This window comes from Crotalus tigris, unplaced genomic scaffold, assembly GCF_016545835.1.
Source record: "Crotalus tigris isolate CLP2741 ecotype Arizona unplaced genomic scaffold, ASM1654583v1 scf7180000017740.2609645, whole genome shotgun sequence".
NCBI lineage: Eukaryota > Metazoa > Chordata > Lepidosauria > Squamata > Viperidae > Crotalus > Crotalus tigris.
Window position 1 is genome coordinate 2480362 of NW_024096606.1, and position 18859 is coordinate 2499220.

The 18859-nt window shown below is 41.9% G+C and overlaps 1 protein-coding gene across 1 annotated transcript in view; it reads right to left on the minus strand.

Annotated features, from left to right (window-relative positions):
* The window catches only part of ACE2 (angiotensin converting enzyme 2), a 49573-nt gene extending 30714 nt beyond the window's left edge, over positions 1-18859 (minus strand). The window contains exons 1-4 of the mRNA XM_039339869.1: positions 18563-18859; positions 13893-14042; positions 13496-13589; positions 8536-8679 (exon numbers count right to left, since the gene is read on the minus strand). Of these exons, the coding sequence (XP_039195803.1) occupies positions 8536-8679; positions 13496-13589; positions 13893-14042; positions 18563-18820 (646 nt within the window). The 5' untranslated portion in view covers positions 18821-18859. The remainder of the gene's footprint in view (positions 1-8535; positions 8680-13495; positions 13590-13892; positions 14043-18562) is intronic.

Genomic DNA, 18859 nt, shown 5'->3' on the forward strand with positions numbered 1-18859 from the left:
CTCCCTGTGGTTTGGAGGACTGGACCTCTATGACTTCAGCACCTCTCATGGAGGTCTCTTGGGTTAAAGGTGGTGGCTTTTGAGTTTTCCCCCCACAACCTGGTCTGCCCTTAAAATTGGCACTTTTGAATGGCACTCGGCTACTCAGTGGCCTTCTTTGCCACATCTGAAACAGGCAGTTGAACACAAGTTTGCGGTCAGGGTCTTTGCTGTCTCCCTTTTCCCTTCTGAGCGGGAGTGTCTCCAGGTTCACCCCAGACACTGCTGGCTGTGTGCCAGGTCGATTTCTGCCTCTTCCCCTGGGCGATGGAAGCCTGGTAGAGGTCATCGTTCAACCTGTCCTTGAATAGGCCAATCAAGATTTCCTCTGGCCAGTTAAGGAGGCCCACCAAGTCTTTAAACTCCTCGGTGTACTCTGCTACTTGTTGCCTGCCCTGCTTTATAGTCTTGATGTGCTCCCTGGCTTTCTGATCATCTAGGGATCCTCGAACCTCTGTCTCAGGGCTGCCATGAACAGGTTAAAATTCCAGAGCTCGGGTACATTAATGTTATGCAGGGACACCATCCACCAGGCAGCTGCACCTTCCAGGGCAAGGGTCATGATCCTGACATGCCTGTGGTCACCAGAGATGTCTCGACCATATTTGTGCATGTAGCTCAGGAAGTGGGCTAGGAAAAAAACCAATTGCTGGGGTGATCCATCATACTTTACCCTCAAGACTAGTACTTTGCAGTCACTTGGGTGAGTTCCCCCTCCTTCTGACTCAGCATACATCTCCTCCAGCTGGGGTGGTATGGGCTGGGGTGGTGGCCTCAGCTGTCACTCCAGCGGCCTCTGAGGTGCTCATAGAAGAGCCAGGATTTACGAACACACTCTCCCAGATCTCTTCATCCTCATCCTGACTCATGGCTACCAAACCCCGGCAGGGATCTGTCTCTTTTTCCTGGAGGTTTTTGAATGCCTCCACTTAAGGAAGCAGTAATACCATGCTGGCCTCTCACCCTCCTCTTTACTGACATTGAGCGATCTCTCCATCTCACTCTTCCAGGCAGGTTGATGACTGCCACACTTGAGGGTCACTTTTCTGGCTTTCGTATCCCAGTTGTCCTTCTTCCCCACTCCGATCGACCATCTTGGTTTCTCGCAAATGTCCACCTCATTAGACGAGCTGGCAGAGTCTGAGCTGCTGCTGCTTGGGCAAGCCTTCGGGGGGGGGCCTCCAAATGCTCACTTTCTCTCTTCTCACCTCCATGGTTAGATATTATTTTGTTGACCATTTTGCAAATCCTGCCTAATGTAAGGACCTGCCTCCCTTTCTCTACCAAGAAAGCAGAACTCTTGAAACTGGCATAATTTCAAAAGAAACTTTTATTGGCAGGTACAGAAAGCAGGAAAGCTAGGCAGGATCTAAGGGCTTCCTATCCAAATGAATAGATTAAACCCGTAAAGTTATAACCGCACCCCAACAGTCCATCCGGTCGGTTCAAACAGGCTAATCCACAGGTCATATCGAGCTATGGGAAACAACCCAATAAAGTGCCTCTGTCAAGGTTTTTAGGTCTTTCCCGGTTCCTCCCTTCACACTGAGATAAGGCAGATGGCCCTGAGGCATTCTATTCACACCCCATAGAGAATAAATCAAAGCAAATAGAGGAAATGTTCTATGTGCACTACAAGCCCCTTACCTCCCCCATAGGAAAATGGCAGAACCCAAATAACCTAAACCCAGAGAATATGTATGATTAATAATTGAGGGTTCTGACAAGCTATTTTAAATGGAGTAAATCCAGAGCTACTGTGTACTGTATGTTGTATGCCACTTTGGCGAAAGGTAGGAGATCTGTCCAGTTAGTCTGTTGGTAATTAACATAACATCTGAGGTATTGTTGTATCATTGCATTCATACATTCTGCCAATTTATTTGTACTTGGATGAAAAGTAGATGAAAGTCCCTGGGTAGACCCAATCAGTTTTACAAACTCCCTCTGGAATTTTGCAGTAAATTGAACCTCCCTGCCTGATATAATTCTTTTCAGGGCTCCATGGAGTCAATAGATGTGCTTCAAAAATAGCCTGGCTAGTTTTTGGGCAGACCTAAGCCACGAACAAGCAATGAAATGGGCTTGCTTTGAAAAAGGGTCAACGACAGTCCAGTTTACTGTGTTTTCCCTGCTCTCAGGCAATTCCACAATAAAATCCATGGCTATCTCCTCCCAGGGTTGGGAAAGATCTGCTTGCTACCTGCTGCACAGACCAGGAGGTTTACCAGGGCATTTTTTCATAGCTGCATAGGTAGCACAGATTTTTACTTTTAACTTTCAATGTCTTTTTTCATTCCTGGACACCAAAACTGCCACGCACCAAATGCAAAGTTTTTAGAAAACCAAAATGACTTGCTTATTTGGCATTATGACTACATCAAAGGGCTTGAATTCTGAGGGAAATTGGAAGGTACAGCTTAGCTCCCTTCCAGGCTAGCCCATCTTGATAGGTTAATAGTGATCTATTGTCCCTGAACCAGGGGTCTGTTTTTAGTTCTTCCTTGAGCTTCTGCATTAAATGACTATCAGGCGTATCGGATTTCCTCTGTGTTTCACCTCTTGTGGTTACATGAGAGGCTGACTGTGGTACAGGAATGATGGAATTAATAACTTCCTCCCAGTGATTCTTATATTGGGACATTCTAGATAAGGCATCTAGCAGAAAGTTTTTTCCCACCAGGGAAAAATTCCACCAGTAAAATTAAAATGATTGAAATACTGCGCCCACCAAACTTGGTTAGGGGATAACTTTTGAGGGGTGTTTAGTGTCTCTAAATTCTTATGATCAGTCCATACTTCGAAAGACACCTTGCTCCCCTCCAGGAAATGGCACCAAGTTAGTATTGCCTATCTGTCTGCAAAAGCCTCCTTCTCCCAAACAGCCTACCTCCTTTCCATGTCTGTGAGCTTTCTTGAAGTATAGCTGCAAGGTTGTAGGTCCCCCCTATTATCCCTTTGTAGAAGGACAGTGCCCACTGTGACATCACTTGCATCAGCTTGGATGATGAATTGTTCCTCAGGATCAGGGTGTTTTAGAATTGGTTCTGTGGTGAATAGTCATTTTAATTGCTCAAATGCCACCTGGCTTTCCATGGTCCATTGTAAAGGTTGGCAAGGTCATTGCTTCACCCCCCCCTTTTCCAGTTTTCAATAGCTCAGTAATTGGCATAGCTATTTTCATGAAGTAGGTGATGAACTGCCGGTAAAAGTTTGCGAACCCCCCCCAAAAAAATTTTGAAGCTGCTTATGGGTCCATGGAGGCTGCCATTCTAGTGCTGCCTTGACTTTGACAGGGTCCATTTCCACCCCCTCACTAGACATTTGGTATCTCAGGTAGTCAAAGCACATCTGATGGAATTCACATTTAGAAAACTTAACATAGAGTTTAGCATGTTGCAGCTTTTTGAGCATTTTGTGAACTAACTTAACATGCTCATCCATGGTCTCAGTGTAGATGAGGATATCATCAAGGTAAACCAAAACTCCCTTATATAGGTGATCATGCAGCAGTAATAGTTTCATGAAGATCTTCCCTTTAGCTAGATGGACTAGCATGTCTTTCTTCAGAGGAAGGGGGTACATGTTTTCTACACTGACAGCATTTAACTCTTTAAAGTCCATGCACAATCTCCAAGACCCATCTTTCTTTTCTCTGAATAACACTGGGGTAGCCATGCATGACTTAGCGGGCTGGATGAACCCTCAGGCCAGGTTCTTGTCGATGTATTATCTCAGTTCATTCATCTCCCTGGATATCATAGAGGACATTTTGGGCTTTGGGAGTTTGGCATCTGGTAGGATCACAATTGTGCATTCGGTGGTTTGGTGAGGTGGAAGCATGTCACATTCTTTTTCCCTAAAGGTTCCTGACAAATCATGGTCATGGCCCAACCCTTCCTTGAAGTAGTGGATCAATGATCACTCTGGTCACTGTCCTAACCAACCAACAACCCTCCAGAACTCCCAAACATATTCTTTTGCCAAATGGCCCTTCTGCTTCAAACAGTGGATCTCTTTTTTTTGCCTGCAGGGCTTGGAATTCATCTTCAAATTGTGCTCTCAATTGCTCCATGAATAAGTTTGCATCCAGCAATTCAGGGGCCCCCTCGTCATGAAGGTTGGTCACCCACTCAGCCACATCTCCCTCTAAGTTGGCCTCCACTGTGTTCACCATCGTGGCATCATTGAGGTACACATAAGTGTATCGGTCGAAGTGGGCCCACACTTGATTCAAGAAGAAAGGTAGCTTCTTGAGATCCCCATTGAATATGGGCTTGATAGGAGATGGCTCCATATGCTGTGGGGCCAAGTATACTGGTTTCTGGGCAGCTTGTCGATCCTAGAGCCATGGCCATACCACTCTCCGGAATCCTCTCTGCTGGACCCCTGGGCACGTGGGCCAATGCTGCCACTGTGAGCTTGATTGGGACCCAGGGCTTGACATCTCTGGCAACTGGGGAGTAGGAGATGCAATGTGAGCTTCAGCAGCAGGACTAAGGCTCCAGCGAGAGGGTGGAAGTGACAGGTAAGGTTTTGCTTCCCCCCCCCACCAAACAGGTAAGGTTTTGCCTCCCCCTCCATAGAATGCATGCACTGTGTGGTACTAGCCACTTCTTTGACTTCCAGTTGTCAAATTTCTCCTTCAGCTGTTGAACTGAGGGGCTGTGGACTGCCATCAGGTACTTCCACTCCGCAGACTCATTCGATCCAGTCGACCCCTTCCCCTTCTTAGGTGCTGCGGATGAAGGACAGAATCAGTAAGAGCTCCTCTTCAGCAGTCTTAGGATGCTTCTGCACTGAAGAGCCGCCTCTGCCTGTGAAAAGTCTTCCAGGAGCATAGTCTCCTCCTGCAGTACCAACTTTCCAAATTGGATTACCTGGGGCTTAGGTTGAACCCCCACCAGTAGCACTTCTTTGGTAGCCAAAGCAGCCGCCTGCACTTCAACAGCCAAAACCCCACTGCAATCAGCGATCCATTCATCTTTCTTCTCCATCTCAAAATCTTCAAAAGACTTTGTTGTCCTCCCAAAGGCAGTGAGTAGATAGCTGGAGCTCAGCAGTCCAGGGAAAACAAAGGTTTTGGGGAGATTTGTTTCAATGTCATGGTTCTGATAGATAGAGCCAAATAAATCAGAAGTTTGAGGCTAGAGGCTTCCTCAAAGAACATGTTCATTGGATACAAAATATCAGCGTGGTCAAAAGTGAAACCAAGTCTAAAAGTCCCTCCAAAGAGTTACACTATTACACTATTGCAAAGTTAAACTTCCCACCTAGTGCTGTGCAATCAGCTATGTTCCCCAATAGAATAGTTTGGCAGGCTCTCTAATACACAGCCCAAACCGCTAGTATAACCAATAGAATGACTTTGGTTCCCACAGGACACACAATTGTTTAGATAGCAAAGATCCTCCACACCCCCTCCCATTCATGTAGCAATCTAGAATGAGCAAGATGGCTGCAGCCAGGTTCATTGTAGAGTTGATATGTAACTTAACATATGTGTAATATTTACACATATTAATTGGACTTTGAGATTTAATATTTCTGGATTTCCATATAATTTTTGAATGGTATTACATAGAATTGATGACTGGACAACACAAATGGATTCTCCATGACCTTGTTGAAAGGAAAGAGAACAACTGTTCTTCAATATTAAGAAGATGTATGTTTTTACCATTTTTTTTAACTCAGTGTATTTTCTATGTAATGTTACTTATAAATTATGAATAGGTTGTTCAGAGATGTAGATTATGTATGAGCTAATATAATGAAATATTGTATTTATTTACTGAAACTGTTTTATATATATTTGTATACACATATACATGCATAAAAAGCTTTATATACATATTTTGTTTTTTTCTTCCTTTTCCTATTGTTTTTTTCTTTTTTTCTGATCTGTTTAATTAACACCCATTGCTTTAGCATTTTATTTATTTAAATTTATACTTCCTTTCTACAAGAGCTCCAGTGGTTTAGAAAGTGCTTCCTCCTTTTATTTTCTTCCTCAAGAATAGCTCTATAAAGTGGCTTACACTGAGTGTAATTGGGATAAAGTCAATCAGTGAACTATAGCGCTATAGGCTAGAAGCTGAGTTTCCCTGCTTCTAGGACACACCACACAGTTTTCAATTTTTTAAGGAAACTGATATAAAAATTAGCTATGAATTATTAATGCAAACAATAAATCCCTTTCCCCACTTTCTCTATTACCATCATAAGATGGATTGTAAGATATTCATTGACCTATTTCCGGTTTGCTCAGACAGTCACCATGGACATCTGGGAGGCAAGCTCCATCTTCTACGTCCAGTTTTGCTTCACTGGGGGACCCTGGAAAGGGTCAAAACTCGCCCTGCAGGGGCGACCAGCAAGGAGGGGATCCCTGTGATTGCGGAAGGGTGGCAGCTCTTCCGTTTGATCCGGGGCAACCCTCCAAACCGGCGGACAAAAGACCGGCCATAGAAATATGGCTTGTCACTAGGCTGCAGACAGCCGAAGTCACACTTACTATCAGGCAACTTTAAAGCAGCATGGAAGAGACTGGGTGAGATCTACCTCTCTTAAATCCTAGCTACCTTTGTTTCCTGCATAAGCTGTTTAAGTACTTTCCCCCCTGTGGAGAGGGAAGGGAGATTTTACCCTCCCTCTAAAAATAGCTGCGACTGACTATCCAGGGGATAACTTGATCCTAATTGGAATTTTACTTCTTAAAGTTTGTGGATTAAAAGACTTTCTACTCTTACTGAAGATCTGGGTTTTTACTTATAAAAAAAGAAGTAGAACCAAAAGGAATTTAAAAACTTGGGAAAATTTTAAATATAGGGGCACCATCTTGTGGCTAAACCTGATATTACAATTTTGTCTATGCTGAAAGCAATTTACCAAACTATTCTTACAGCTACTGATGAAATAAGAGGTTGCAGAAAAGAATGGGTGTCAGCCCAGATATACGAACTCAAAATTTGATTACAACTGAAAAATCAACTACACAGAATATAACAGAAAAAGTGGACCAATTAAATACTATGACAGGATTCAACTGATCAACAAATACAGTCAATGGAAAACCCAGAAAAGGGATTGACAAAGAAGAAGAAACCTGAGGACCAAGAAGAACAACAGACTGAAGAGAAGATAAACAGTTTAAGACAACTACATCAAGATGGAAAAACAGAGAGACAATTTGTTAGTTCTCTCAAAAAAATGGCGATCAGATGGTTTTTTTCTACGTCAAACAATATACATAATAACACAGGGAGATCTATTTGATGACTCAAAAGCACAGACATGGAAGACGACTTGGCAAAAAAAGAAAGCTAGACTACGACTGAAGACAATTGGGATTTTGACTTACTAGTGAGAATTAAAACAGAATATTCTCAAATAGATAAGATGTGTACTTTGAATATTAGAAATTGTTATGAGTTGAGTTAAAGGATACTTTGGTCATTTAAGATTTTGAAATATAAACATTAATAGTTAAATTTTGAATATTGAATATTGAATATAGGTAATTAAAATATATATAAACTAAAAACTTACTGATGAATGTAACAAATATGTTTTTTTATTTAATGGTAATAATAAAAAATATTAGCTTAAATATGAAATAGTAGATATGGAGAGAAAAATAGGAAATATTAAATGTTGAAATAAGAGAAATTTTGGTTATTAAATTTAGATATTTGGAAATTATTAGAAAATAAGAATATTATATTGTATTATTAAACAGTTGATATAAGATCTTGGGATGAATTGTGATAAAGGGAATTGGGGTTATTTAAGACTTGGAAACTATAAATATTAAACATTAAATTTAAATATTAATGAGAAGTTAAAAATTGGGGAAAACTTACCAGGATATTGATTGTCTAAAAGATTGAATGACAAAATGATTAAGATCTGTATAAACTAAAAATTATTGATAAATGTTAAAAAGTTATTTCTATTAAATTGATATAATAAGAATTGCATTAATTTAAATGTGAGACAGTAAATACCAAGGGAAAAAGAGAGGAAATACTTAATGTACTAGTTTATGATCCGTACTAAAGAAATTTGTATGTTATTGAATTATGAACCAACCCAGCTGCCACTTTGCTTTTCAAATATTTAAATGTAAAATTGGAAAATCAATAAAAATTTATATTAAAAAAAGATATCATTGACCAATTTTTCACAAACTAGGTATGCTTATGTTAATTATTAGTGCAGAAATTATGCTATTTCAGTGAATTAATATTCCTGAATCCTGCTCCACCATAACATTGACTGTGGACAATGAGGGTTGAGATGCAGAATAAATTGAGGGTGCTGGTTTGGTTTCATAATATTCCATTTTAGCAGCATTTTGCCCAATTAGCCATGTATATTAAAAAAGCAATGCTCATGAAAAAATAGCTGAATAAAATATAGAAGTCTCAAAAATATCATCTTCAAAAGGTGAAAAAAATATTCATGCTGGTAGTCTTTGATACTGTAACTTACCCCTCAGTCTTGCATATTTATTTTTCAGTTCAACATAACTTTCGTATAAAGGCCTCATCTTCTTGCCAACATCAGCTCTCCAGCCTTCCCAGGCCCACAACCTCTCTGAGTAATCCCAGTTATTTTCCATTATGTGATCCAAACCTATCACCATAAAATCAGGTTAGTTCCCTTTATTTGTTTGTTTGTTTCCTCATAACCAGCACCAGTCTTATGCAAAGTAAAACAAACCAGAAATAATACAAAAAAAAAGTTAGAAATACAAAATAGATGTATACAAATAGAGGCACATCTGTGTGTCAATCATTGGAACTGAAAGCTCATTAAAAAGGGAAAGTTTTCACAATCTTTCTGAATACAAGAAGGGAAGATGCCATTTGACCCACCAGATTAACATATTTCATAAAACGGGCTACCACAAACAATTCTGACTCTTATGACGTTTGGATGGAGAAGGGATTCTTAACAAGCCTGCCTGAGAGGTCTGACTCAGATGGGCAGGAATTGGCCAAGGAGGTGCCTGATATAACTTCTTTAGTCCATGCAAGCTCAAAAGAATATCAGATCATTTTATAGATCATGTTACCTTGCACATGCTGTGGATTCTATTCAATTGACATGTATCTCATCACTAATACAGACAATTTTACACACACACAGATCCAGTACATGATCAGCCATGTATCTTTGGGCTGTAATTACTTCATGGTCATGAATTTACAAGCTGTACTAAACTCTCCCCTGGGATATGGATATTGAAGTCACTTAAGATTTTGGGAACTCCTATCCCAGCCTGAGATGCACCCAAGATCTCATGATGAGCCATACTGGATAGCTAAGAAGAATGTACAGGAACAACAACCTGAATTTATATAGTTCCCTGCATTCCCCCCCCCCCCCGTTGGAATTAGTCACTCTTAGGGCAGTACTTCTCCCAATTGGTAGCATCCCAAGAATTACCAGTTACCCACTTCCTAAACTTTGGTGTTAACACCTGATCCTGGCCCTGAAATCTGAGAGGACAGACCTGTAATTAGCCTAACCAGATCCCACTGAAACTTGCTAAGTCTGCACATTTGTTCACCAGCATATTATAAATGGATGCTGTCTTATTTCATACAGATCTGACATTTGCTAGTAGCAACTGAAAAGCAAGGATCTCTGGCAGTTTGGCTACATGTCACCAGGTTGGAGCCACTGATTTAGAAGAGGGGCTCTGCACTAGATCCTCTTTGTCCTGTAGGAAGTCATCACTCTCCCCCAGAGAATGAAATATTTTGGGGAATATTAAAAGAGGCAGAATAGAATATTTCCCCAGAAGGAGAAATGGAGAAAAAAAATCTTAACAAAGGCAGAAACCTGAGGAGGCCAATCTTTAGAAATGGAGATTTTGTAATCCAGTCTGAATAACTGGGGCTACACTATTTATAAGCAAAACGCCTTCAGCCACAGCTCCCACAGAAGGCTGGAGCTGATGGGATTAGAAAAACAAAGACTCCTAAAATCTACATTCCCGACCCAGTTCCAAGGACAGGATATGACCTCCAAGCCACAATGGGAGTCAGGCAACAATAATTTGAATACCAAAAGGGCACACTCAAGCACAGGTCAAAGTACATTTCACAACAGGTATCTCAAACACAAAGCCCCAAAGTATGTATAAAAACCCACCTACTCTCAAATCCATTTTGTCAGGTATCCCAGAACTGCATGCTGTTGTTGGTTCTGCTCATCAATAAACAAGAACCTTCTTTCTTAAGCAGTCAGCCTCCATTTTTTTCTCCCAGCTTGGAACTGGACCTGATTTTCCTATCAACAGTCCTATAATCATACCCCATCCTCTTTTTATAATTCTAGTGTGAGCATTCTTCAGCCTTTCCAACAATCACCCAGAGTGTGATTTAAAATGTGAATTTGCATATAGTATTAGTGGTGGAATCTCAATTGTACAAATACTTCAAAAAAATAAGCCTCAAATGATGTTTTCATGCTTGTAACATGTGCAATGCTGGTTTAGACAGATCATTGATGAAATGCACAGTTCCTTTCCCTGCATTTGACCCAAAATTGAATATATAAGATACAGCTGATAATCTCTTACTGTATGCATGAGTTCTGATCAAATAAATAAATTAGAGGAAAAGACTTCTTAGATTTTCTTTTTCTATTTTCTCTTAAAATTTCTACATTTAATTTGTTCTGCTTACTATTTATTCTTTCTGCACAATTTGAAAAACACTACTTATCTAAAAGGGATTAATATAAATGTAATGTGTAAGTCTAGATGTATACATACATACATACATACATACATACATACATACATGTATATATATGAAAAATGCAATTGAATTCTTCTAGTTTAGCATGAAACATAATGCCAATAGTGCCATTAAGAAACAGAGGCTATAATAAACCAAAATATCCAAACAAACCCATTTTGGAATGTTAAGAAAGATGCAGTTAATTTTACTTCCAGGAGGAGATTCCACATGGCAGAAACCACGGCAGAGTAGGCCAATGGTAGGATTCAGCCAGTTCGTATAGGTTCAGCAGAACCTATACCTAATGTAGCTTAGTTCGGAGAACCGGCTATTAAAATGGCACTTGAAAAAAGTGGAGTCCATGTGCATAGCTGCCTCATGCTTGCCCTGTGTCCACCATGCTCTTCATGGCACATTGCAGCTGATCTGGGATGGCTGGCCAGGCACAGAAGCACAGCCAAAAACAGCAGTGTCTGTGTGTGTGCCTGCTACATGCTCACCTATAATACTGTGAGAATTGTTGTGCCAATTGCACCAGTTCCACCACTTGCAGCAGGAGGCCGCAAGGCTCGTCGCGTCGATTGCACACCGAGCCTCGTGGCCTCCTGCACCAAGTGGTGGTATTGCTGCAATGAGCCTCGTGGCATCCTGCGAGCAGCAGCAGCCGCTTGATCAGTGCAATGAGCCTTGAGGCCTGCAGCGATGAGCAGTGGCATCAGCATGATCAGTGCAATGAGCCTTGTGGAGTCCTGCCATGGGCAATGGCATCAGTGCGATCAGTGCAATGAGCCTCAAGGCCTGCAGCCATTAGTGGTGGCACCAGCACGATCAGCGCACTGAGCCTCTCGGCCTCCTGCAGCAAGTGGCAGCACCAGTGCAATCAGCATGATTAACCTCGTGGTGTCTTGTCATGAGCAGTGGCAGTGGTGCAATTGGTGCAATGAGCCTTGAGACCTGCAGACGTGAGTGGTGGTACCGGAGCAATCAGCACACTGCAGCTGATCCAAGGCGTGGAGAGCACAGCTGATAGGTGAGCACATAGCAGGAAGGTGAGCAGCAGCCCCTGCAGCAGCCCCCCAGCATCAAGAAGGGTGGCTGAAAACAGCAGAGTCTGTGTGTGTGCCTGCTATGCGTGCTCTCTATGCCTCAGATCAGCTGCAGTGTGCCGTGGAGAGCATGGTTGAGTCAGGCAAGGCAAGCATACACACAGACTCTGCTGTTTTTGGCAGCCCTTCTTACCTCTGGGGCTACCACTCATCTTTCTCCTCTGCCAACTCTCTCCACACCTCGGATCAGCTGCAGCGTGCCATAGAGAGCATGGCTGACTGCTGCTGTGACACTTGTGGCTCAGCTTCTTGCTGACTGGCAGAGGCCTCAAGGTGCCCCAGCTCCAAGCCCTCTGGGCAAGGAATGCATGGGCAAGCTGCTGCTGGGCTCCTGGGTTTCCAAAGGTCCTGGATTCAGGCTGCTGTAGGGTGGGTGAAGGCACCTCCTGTTGGGTGCCGATCACATTGGTGCCACCGCTCGCAGCAGACCACATGGTGAGTCAGGCCAATCATGCCGCTGCCACCACTCACAGCTGCAGGCCTCAAGGCTCATTGCACCGATTGCATCGCTGCCGCTGCTCATGGCAGGATGCCATGAGGCTCATTGCACCTTTTACACTGGTGCCGTTGCTTGCTGCAGGAAACTCATGAAAGTCAGGCACACACACAGGCTTCACTGTTTTTGGTGGCCCTTCTTGCTGCTGGGGCTGCCGCTCGCATTCTTCTGCTGCCAACTCCTCATTCACAGGGAGTCTGCATCGCCTGCCTCCCCCCCCGTCCCTTTGCCAAATTGATCATCTGGCTAGAAATGAGGTTTAGTAGGCCGAGCGCACAGGCAGAGGCACCAGAATAGGTGGATAGTGCAAATTCCCCATGCATGAGACCAGGGTTTTTTTGCCCATTGCCGGATTTTTGCTGCCATACTGTTTAACTTTTTTTACTTGATGCACAACGGGAAAGATCTGGATTCTGCATCAAGTAATCTTTAAAGAAAGTTAAACAGTATGGCAATGAAAATCTGGCAGCGGGGAAAAAAAAACCCTGTTTTTTTGAGATGCCAGACTGGAGTGCATTCACGTGCCTCCAATCCCTTTGCTTGCTGCAAAGCCAGATTGGAGTCCTCGGACTGCTCCTTCCAGCCCATTTCGGAGCCGGTCCAAAAGCAAAGGGAATGGTTCCCACTTCACCCCGTCGCTGCGGGGCTTCGTTTCCAAAGATCCCTCTGCACAGGCTACAGACAAATCGAGATCAATGGGGGTGAAGGGTTGTTTAAAGGAGGAGGAAGAAGGAGAAAGTGGGAGAAGTCACTACCGAATAGGTGAGGTGCAACAGGTGTCAGGGTGTGGTAGGCCTGGCTGCAGGTGACCTTTGGCATGGTAAGCAGGGAGCATGGGGTAGCTACCCCCCTCCCCCACCTGCCTCATGGCAACCCACACACACCCGCTTTCCCCCCTGCAGAGAATGGTTGTTAAATTATTTGAATCCCACCACTGAAGTAGGCTCATCTCTTGGGACATGCCAGATATAATCCTCCGGTAGATGGGACCTCCAACATGTTTTCTCTGCCAGACCTGATGAGATAGTCTGATGTAATCAGAGACAGGTGGCCCTCAGATAATCTGACCCAAGATACTTTTTTTTAGATCTTACCTGGTTCTAAGGGCAAACAATTATAATGATCATCTTGCTTGCACACAGTCCCAGTGCTGTACATGGTACTCATTTTACGTAAAACAGTATCCAGCTGTAAATTAAATGAGAACAAGCTTTGTTTAAAAGTAGCATAAAACAGTACTTCTTTTATTCAAAAATCAGCAAGGGAAGCAAAGACAGATATGATAATTTGTAGCTTAGTAGAGTGATAGGGTCCGTAACCTTCAAGAAGAGCCTTCATCCTGCATTGATTAATTTGGGGTGATGCTGCTGCTGATATTATTACTACTACTATATATGCCTTACTGGAATGAAGGAAGAACAGAAATCATTTGGTACATAACACCTGGGCTGAATGTAGCATAGAGGTGGTCTATGATATTTGGTAACATACTTGGTCTTTTGTAAATGAATCTGTTGACCCACTCTGGAGCAAATTAATCTGGAGCCTGATGGTTTCATTAGTAATCTGATTCACATCGAACATGCTAGCATTCCTGGAGGCTTCTTCATAAAATTTGGAGAATATGTTGTCTTTTTCATGCTGGAAAAAAAAAATAGAATTTTGAGTTTTTCTATCAGGCTCATTCAGAACTGAACTGAGGATTTAGATTTTTTCCCCCCACTCTTCCTGTCTCTTTTTAATTACATGCAGTGCATTAAGGATTTGAAAGTTGATGCAAATCTGTTTCATGGCCAGGTTTGCAGAGTAGATATCTGTCCTGCCAGTTGTATGTCTAGATTTGCAATTTAAAAACATTCCCATAAATGTGCTGGTACTAAGAGGAGGAATTTGCTTGTTTTTGAAAATGTACCAGGTGTATGGCACTCTTTTTTTTTCAATAAAAATCATAATCAGTCTATGCTTCTTCTGTAACACTTCCTATACAACCAACTAAATTCTAGAGAGCATCTAGGAAAACAATACAGAAATGGAAAAGAAATGGAAAGCTCTCCAATCATTTTTCAAAAGTAAGTCTGATTTCTTTTTAAAGGAAAACACTAAGATTAATGAAACTTCTCTCTCCTAGCCACCAGGATGACCCTGTTCCCTGTTCCCGGGACTAAGGCTCTTAGTGCATCAAAGGCCCCATTTCTTCGCTGTATTACCAACAATGGCAATAGTTCTATTTATTTTATATTATTTTAATTGTTTTTAATTTATTTTTATGTTTTATATATCCTGCCCATAGTCACTTGTTGTGATGGGCAGCTAGATAAAGCATATAAATAAATAAGCAAACAAGTAAGAATGTATAGGTAGAAAATCAGCAGTGATTTCATGTTTGGAAGTCCTTGGGAGCTTAGCCATGATGTTGATGGGTTAGAGAATAATATATACAGTGCATTCAGAAAGTATTCAGACCCCTTTCACTTTTGTCAATTTTGTTATGCTGCAGTCTGATTCTACAGTTGTTGAAATTCATTTTTTTCTCATTAATCTACACTTAGTATCCCATAATAACAAAGTAAAAACAGAATTTTAGAAATGTCTGTTAATTTATTAAAAAGAAAAAACTGAAATATCACATCTGCATAAGTATTCAGACCCTTCAACTCAGTACTTTGTTGAAGAACCTTCGACAGCAATTACAGTCTCGAGTCTTTTTGGGTACGATGCAACAAGCTTTGAACACCTGGATTGGGGGATTTTCTGCCATTCTTCTTTGCCAATCCTCTCAAGCTCAATCAGGTTGGATGGCAACCATCAGTGGACAGCCATTTTCAGATCCCTCCAGAGATGTTCAATAGCGTTCAAGTCAGGGCTCTGACTGGGCCACTCTAGGACATTCATAGAGTTGTCCCTAAGCCACTCCTGTGTTGTCTTGGCTGTGTGCTTAGAATCATTGTCATTTTGGACAATTCCTTTGGCCCAGTCTGAGGTCCTGAGCACTGTGGAACAGGTTTTCATTGAGGATATCCTTGTATTTTGCTCCATTCAGCTTGCCCCCAACCCTGACCAGTCTCCCAGTCCTTGCTGCTGAAAAACACTCCCACAGCATGATGCTGCCACCACCATGCTTCATTGTTCAGATCATATTAGACAGGTGATGAGTGGTGCCTGGTTTCCTCCAGATATAACATTTAGAATTGAGGCCAAACAGTTCAATCTTGGTTTCATCAGACCAGAGAATCTTGTTCCACATAGTCTAAGAACCTTTCAGATGTTTTTTTGCAAACTCCAAGCAGGTTTTCATGTGTTTTGCACTTAGGAGAGGCTTCCATCTAGCCACTCTGTCATAAAGCCCAGATCAATGGAGGGCTGTGTCCTTCTGGAACTTTATCCCATCTCCACACAGGATTTCTGGAGCTCAGTCAGAGTGAACATCAGGTTCTTGGTCGTCTCTCTTACTAAGGCCCTTCTCCCCCGATTGCTCAGTTTGACCTGGTGACCAGCTCTTGGAAGAGTCCTGGTTGTGCCAAACTTCTTCCATTTGAGAATTATGGAGGCCATTGTGCTCTTAGAAACCTTCAGTGCAGCAGAAATATTATTGTAGCTTTCCCCAGATCTGTGCCTTGTAATAATCCTGTCTTTGAGCTCTGCAGGCAGCTTTTGCTCTGCTACAGTATGCATTGTCAGCTGTGAGGTGTACTATAGAGCAGGGCTTTTCAACCTTTTCACCCACTGTACCGTTTTTAGGATATGGCAACATCCGAGTACCACCAGTCGCCTAGCAAGGTGTCAAAAACTTGATGAACCCCCCCAAAAGGAAAAAAAATGATGAAGTAGGTAGTCCTCAACTTACAACAGTTCTCTTAGTGACTGTTCGAAGTTACAATGGCATTGAAAAAAGTGCCCCCCAAGCCATAGCTGAGCAAGACACCTGCCTGCCCGCCCGGCAGCGCTCTTCCTCCTGTCCGAGGTTTTCATTGTTGTGAGCATTTCTGTTAAGGATTGGCAGCGGGGGTGGGGTGGGGGGCTATTTGGTTTTTATTCCCCCCATCTTCTGGGTGGTTGCAGCAGGTTTTGGTCACTTCACATGACCCTGGGACACTATGACCGTCATAAATATGGATCAGTTGCCAAGCATCTGAATGTAAATCACAAGACCTTGGAGATGCTGCAACATTCCAGCTGATCGGCGCTTCTTCTGGGCTCAGCAGAAGCGCCAGGATCAGTGCTCCTTTCCAGCTGATTGGTACTTCTTCAGGGCTCAGCAGAGCTCCAGCTGGAGCCTGGTGCTGATCCTGGCGCTTCCGCTGAGCCCTGACAGCCCTGAAGAAGCACCAATCAGGCTTGTGCGGTGCTGCCACCGGTTCAGCTCATTCCCCTCCCCCGCTACCACTTTTCTAGGATGGTTGTATACCACCTGCCAGGTGCCAATGTACCACAGGTGGTACCCGTGCCACTAGTTGAAAAGCCCTGCTATAGAGAACTGTATGCCTTTCCAAATCATGTATGATCAATTTAATTTACCACAGGTCAACTCCAATCAAGATGTAGAAAAATGTCAGCAGTGATCAAGAGAAATGGGAGGTATCTGAGCTAAATTTGAAATATTGTTGCAAAAGGTCTGAATATTTATGCCAATGTGATATTTAAGTTTTTTCTTTTTAATAAATTTACAGACATTTCTAAAATTTTGCTTTCCCTTTTCATTATGCGGTTCTGAGAAAAAAAAAATGAATTTCCACAACTGTAGAATTAGGCTGCAGCATAACAAAATTGACAAAAGTGAAGAGGGTCTGAATACTTTCTGAATGCCCTGTATATTTGCCGACTTCGGCCACCTGCTTGGTGTATCACTTTGATTAGAATCAATGGAAATGGGATTTTTAATCCCTGCACAGAAAAAAAAAGAAGGTTGATTTTAAACCAGGAGTTAGGCTCAAAGTTAAGCATCCATCTATATATACATTCGTTCCAATCTGTATCTGGGCTACCATTGCTGTTTTATCGTAATAATCAAAACAAAGAAGTGGGACAACATATGAGATGTTGCACATGTCTCCTAGTTAGGCCTCATAGTTCCAATAAAAATAAAATAAATTAGCTTAAATGGACTGGAAATCTGCTTACTCAAATTTCAATTTTGTGATGGATATTATAAAATTCTCAAAGTACAAAATTTAAGGCACAAGTTAGCAAAACTCATCTTTCTTCATTAGATGACTTTCCGAGGTATGAACAACCTGTTTTTCTTCCAGCTAGTTATTAGAAAACAATTTGCAACATTAAATGACTTTCTGAGGTATGAACAACCTGTTTTTCTTCCAGCTAGTTATTAGAAAACAATTTGCAACATTAAGAAGCATTGCCCACCTTTGTTCCTTCATTTGATAAGCCTGAACTGGACTGTAACCCTGAAAGGTGTTTCCACTCCCCTCTCCCATTTGATCTGTATGCTGTCCTCAAAAAGTACTGGCAGAGCACAGCAATAAAATTATATGCTACCAGTAGGAGGAAATCAGAACAGGGCAAAGCTGAATGTCTTAAAGCTCATATCTTAACTTGTCTTTACATATTTTAGCTGAAGCAAAACCAGTGACCCAATTGAAGAAAAACTGAGAAGAAAAACAGATGCTTCCCCAATCTGACTGCCATATATTCCAACAGCAGAAAGGAAAATCTCCCTTCCATCACACATATGATTTCTGTGTAAATTTTACTGAAAAGAGTAGAATAAAACAAAATATTCTTAAATATTTTAGGGGAAATATCAAGACTAACATTTCTAGATTGTCTCTGATTACAGCCATGAGGGGGCAGTCAAAGGCATAACAGTGCTTTATAATTGAAATCCTTCTATCTGTTTTACAAAATCTGGTCTAGAAAATCATGCAGTTCTATCTGAAGTAATTAATGCCTTAGTTGTTCGTTTTTAGCAAACCCACTGTTTTTCCACATTTGTTGTTAGACTGGAATTAGCCTTCAATTGTATTTCAGGTAAACCTCAGGTAGGTTTTATGATGCTGTTAAGTTCAGCATATGCCATTTTACTCTATTGCTTAATGATACTTAGCTTTTCATTTCATTCACCATTCCATATCATTTTCAATATCCTCTTTTACATTCCCATTTATTTATTAAATAAACAACAAATAGTTGTCATAGGTACGCACCATTATTTTGGCATTTTCTTCTGTGATGTTGGTATTATAATTCCATGAAGCGATGGATGCATTATAATACAGATCATCTGCACGGGCATCAAATTGCTTTAAAAACTCTGCAGCCTGCTGGGTCACATTTTGGGCCACAGCCAGAACAACAAGGCTACAAGTAAGGCAGAGCCAGGATAACATATTTCCTTTTAAGTCAAAAAATGTTGGATGGGTGAAGCTCCTTGAAGAAGGCTTCCTGATCAGTGCTTGTTTCATTAGTGTTTATCCAGTGCTTGGCTATAGAAAAAGAGGAAG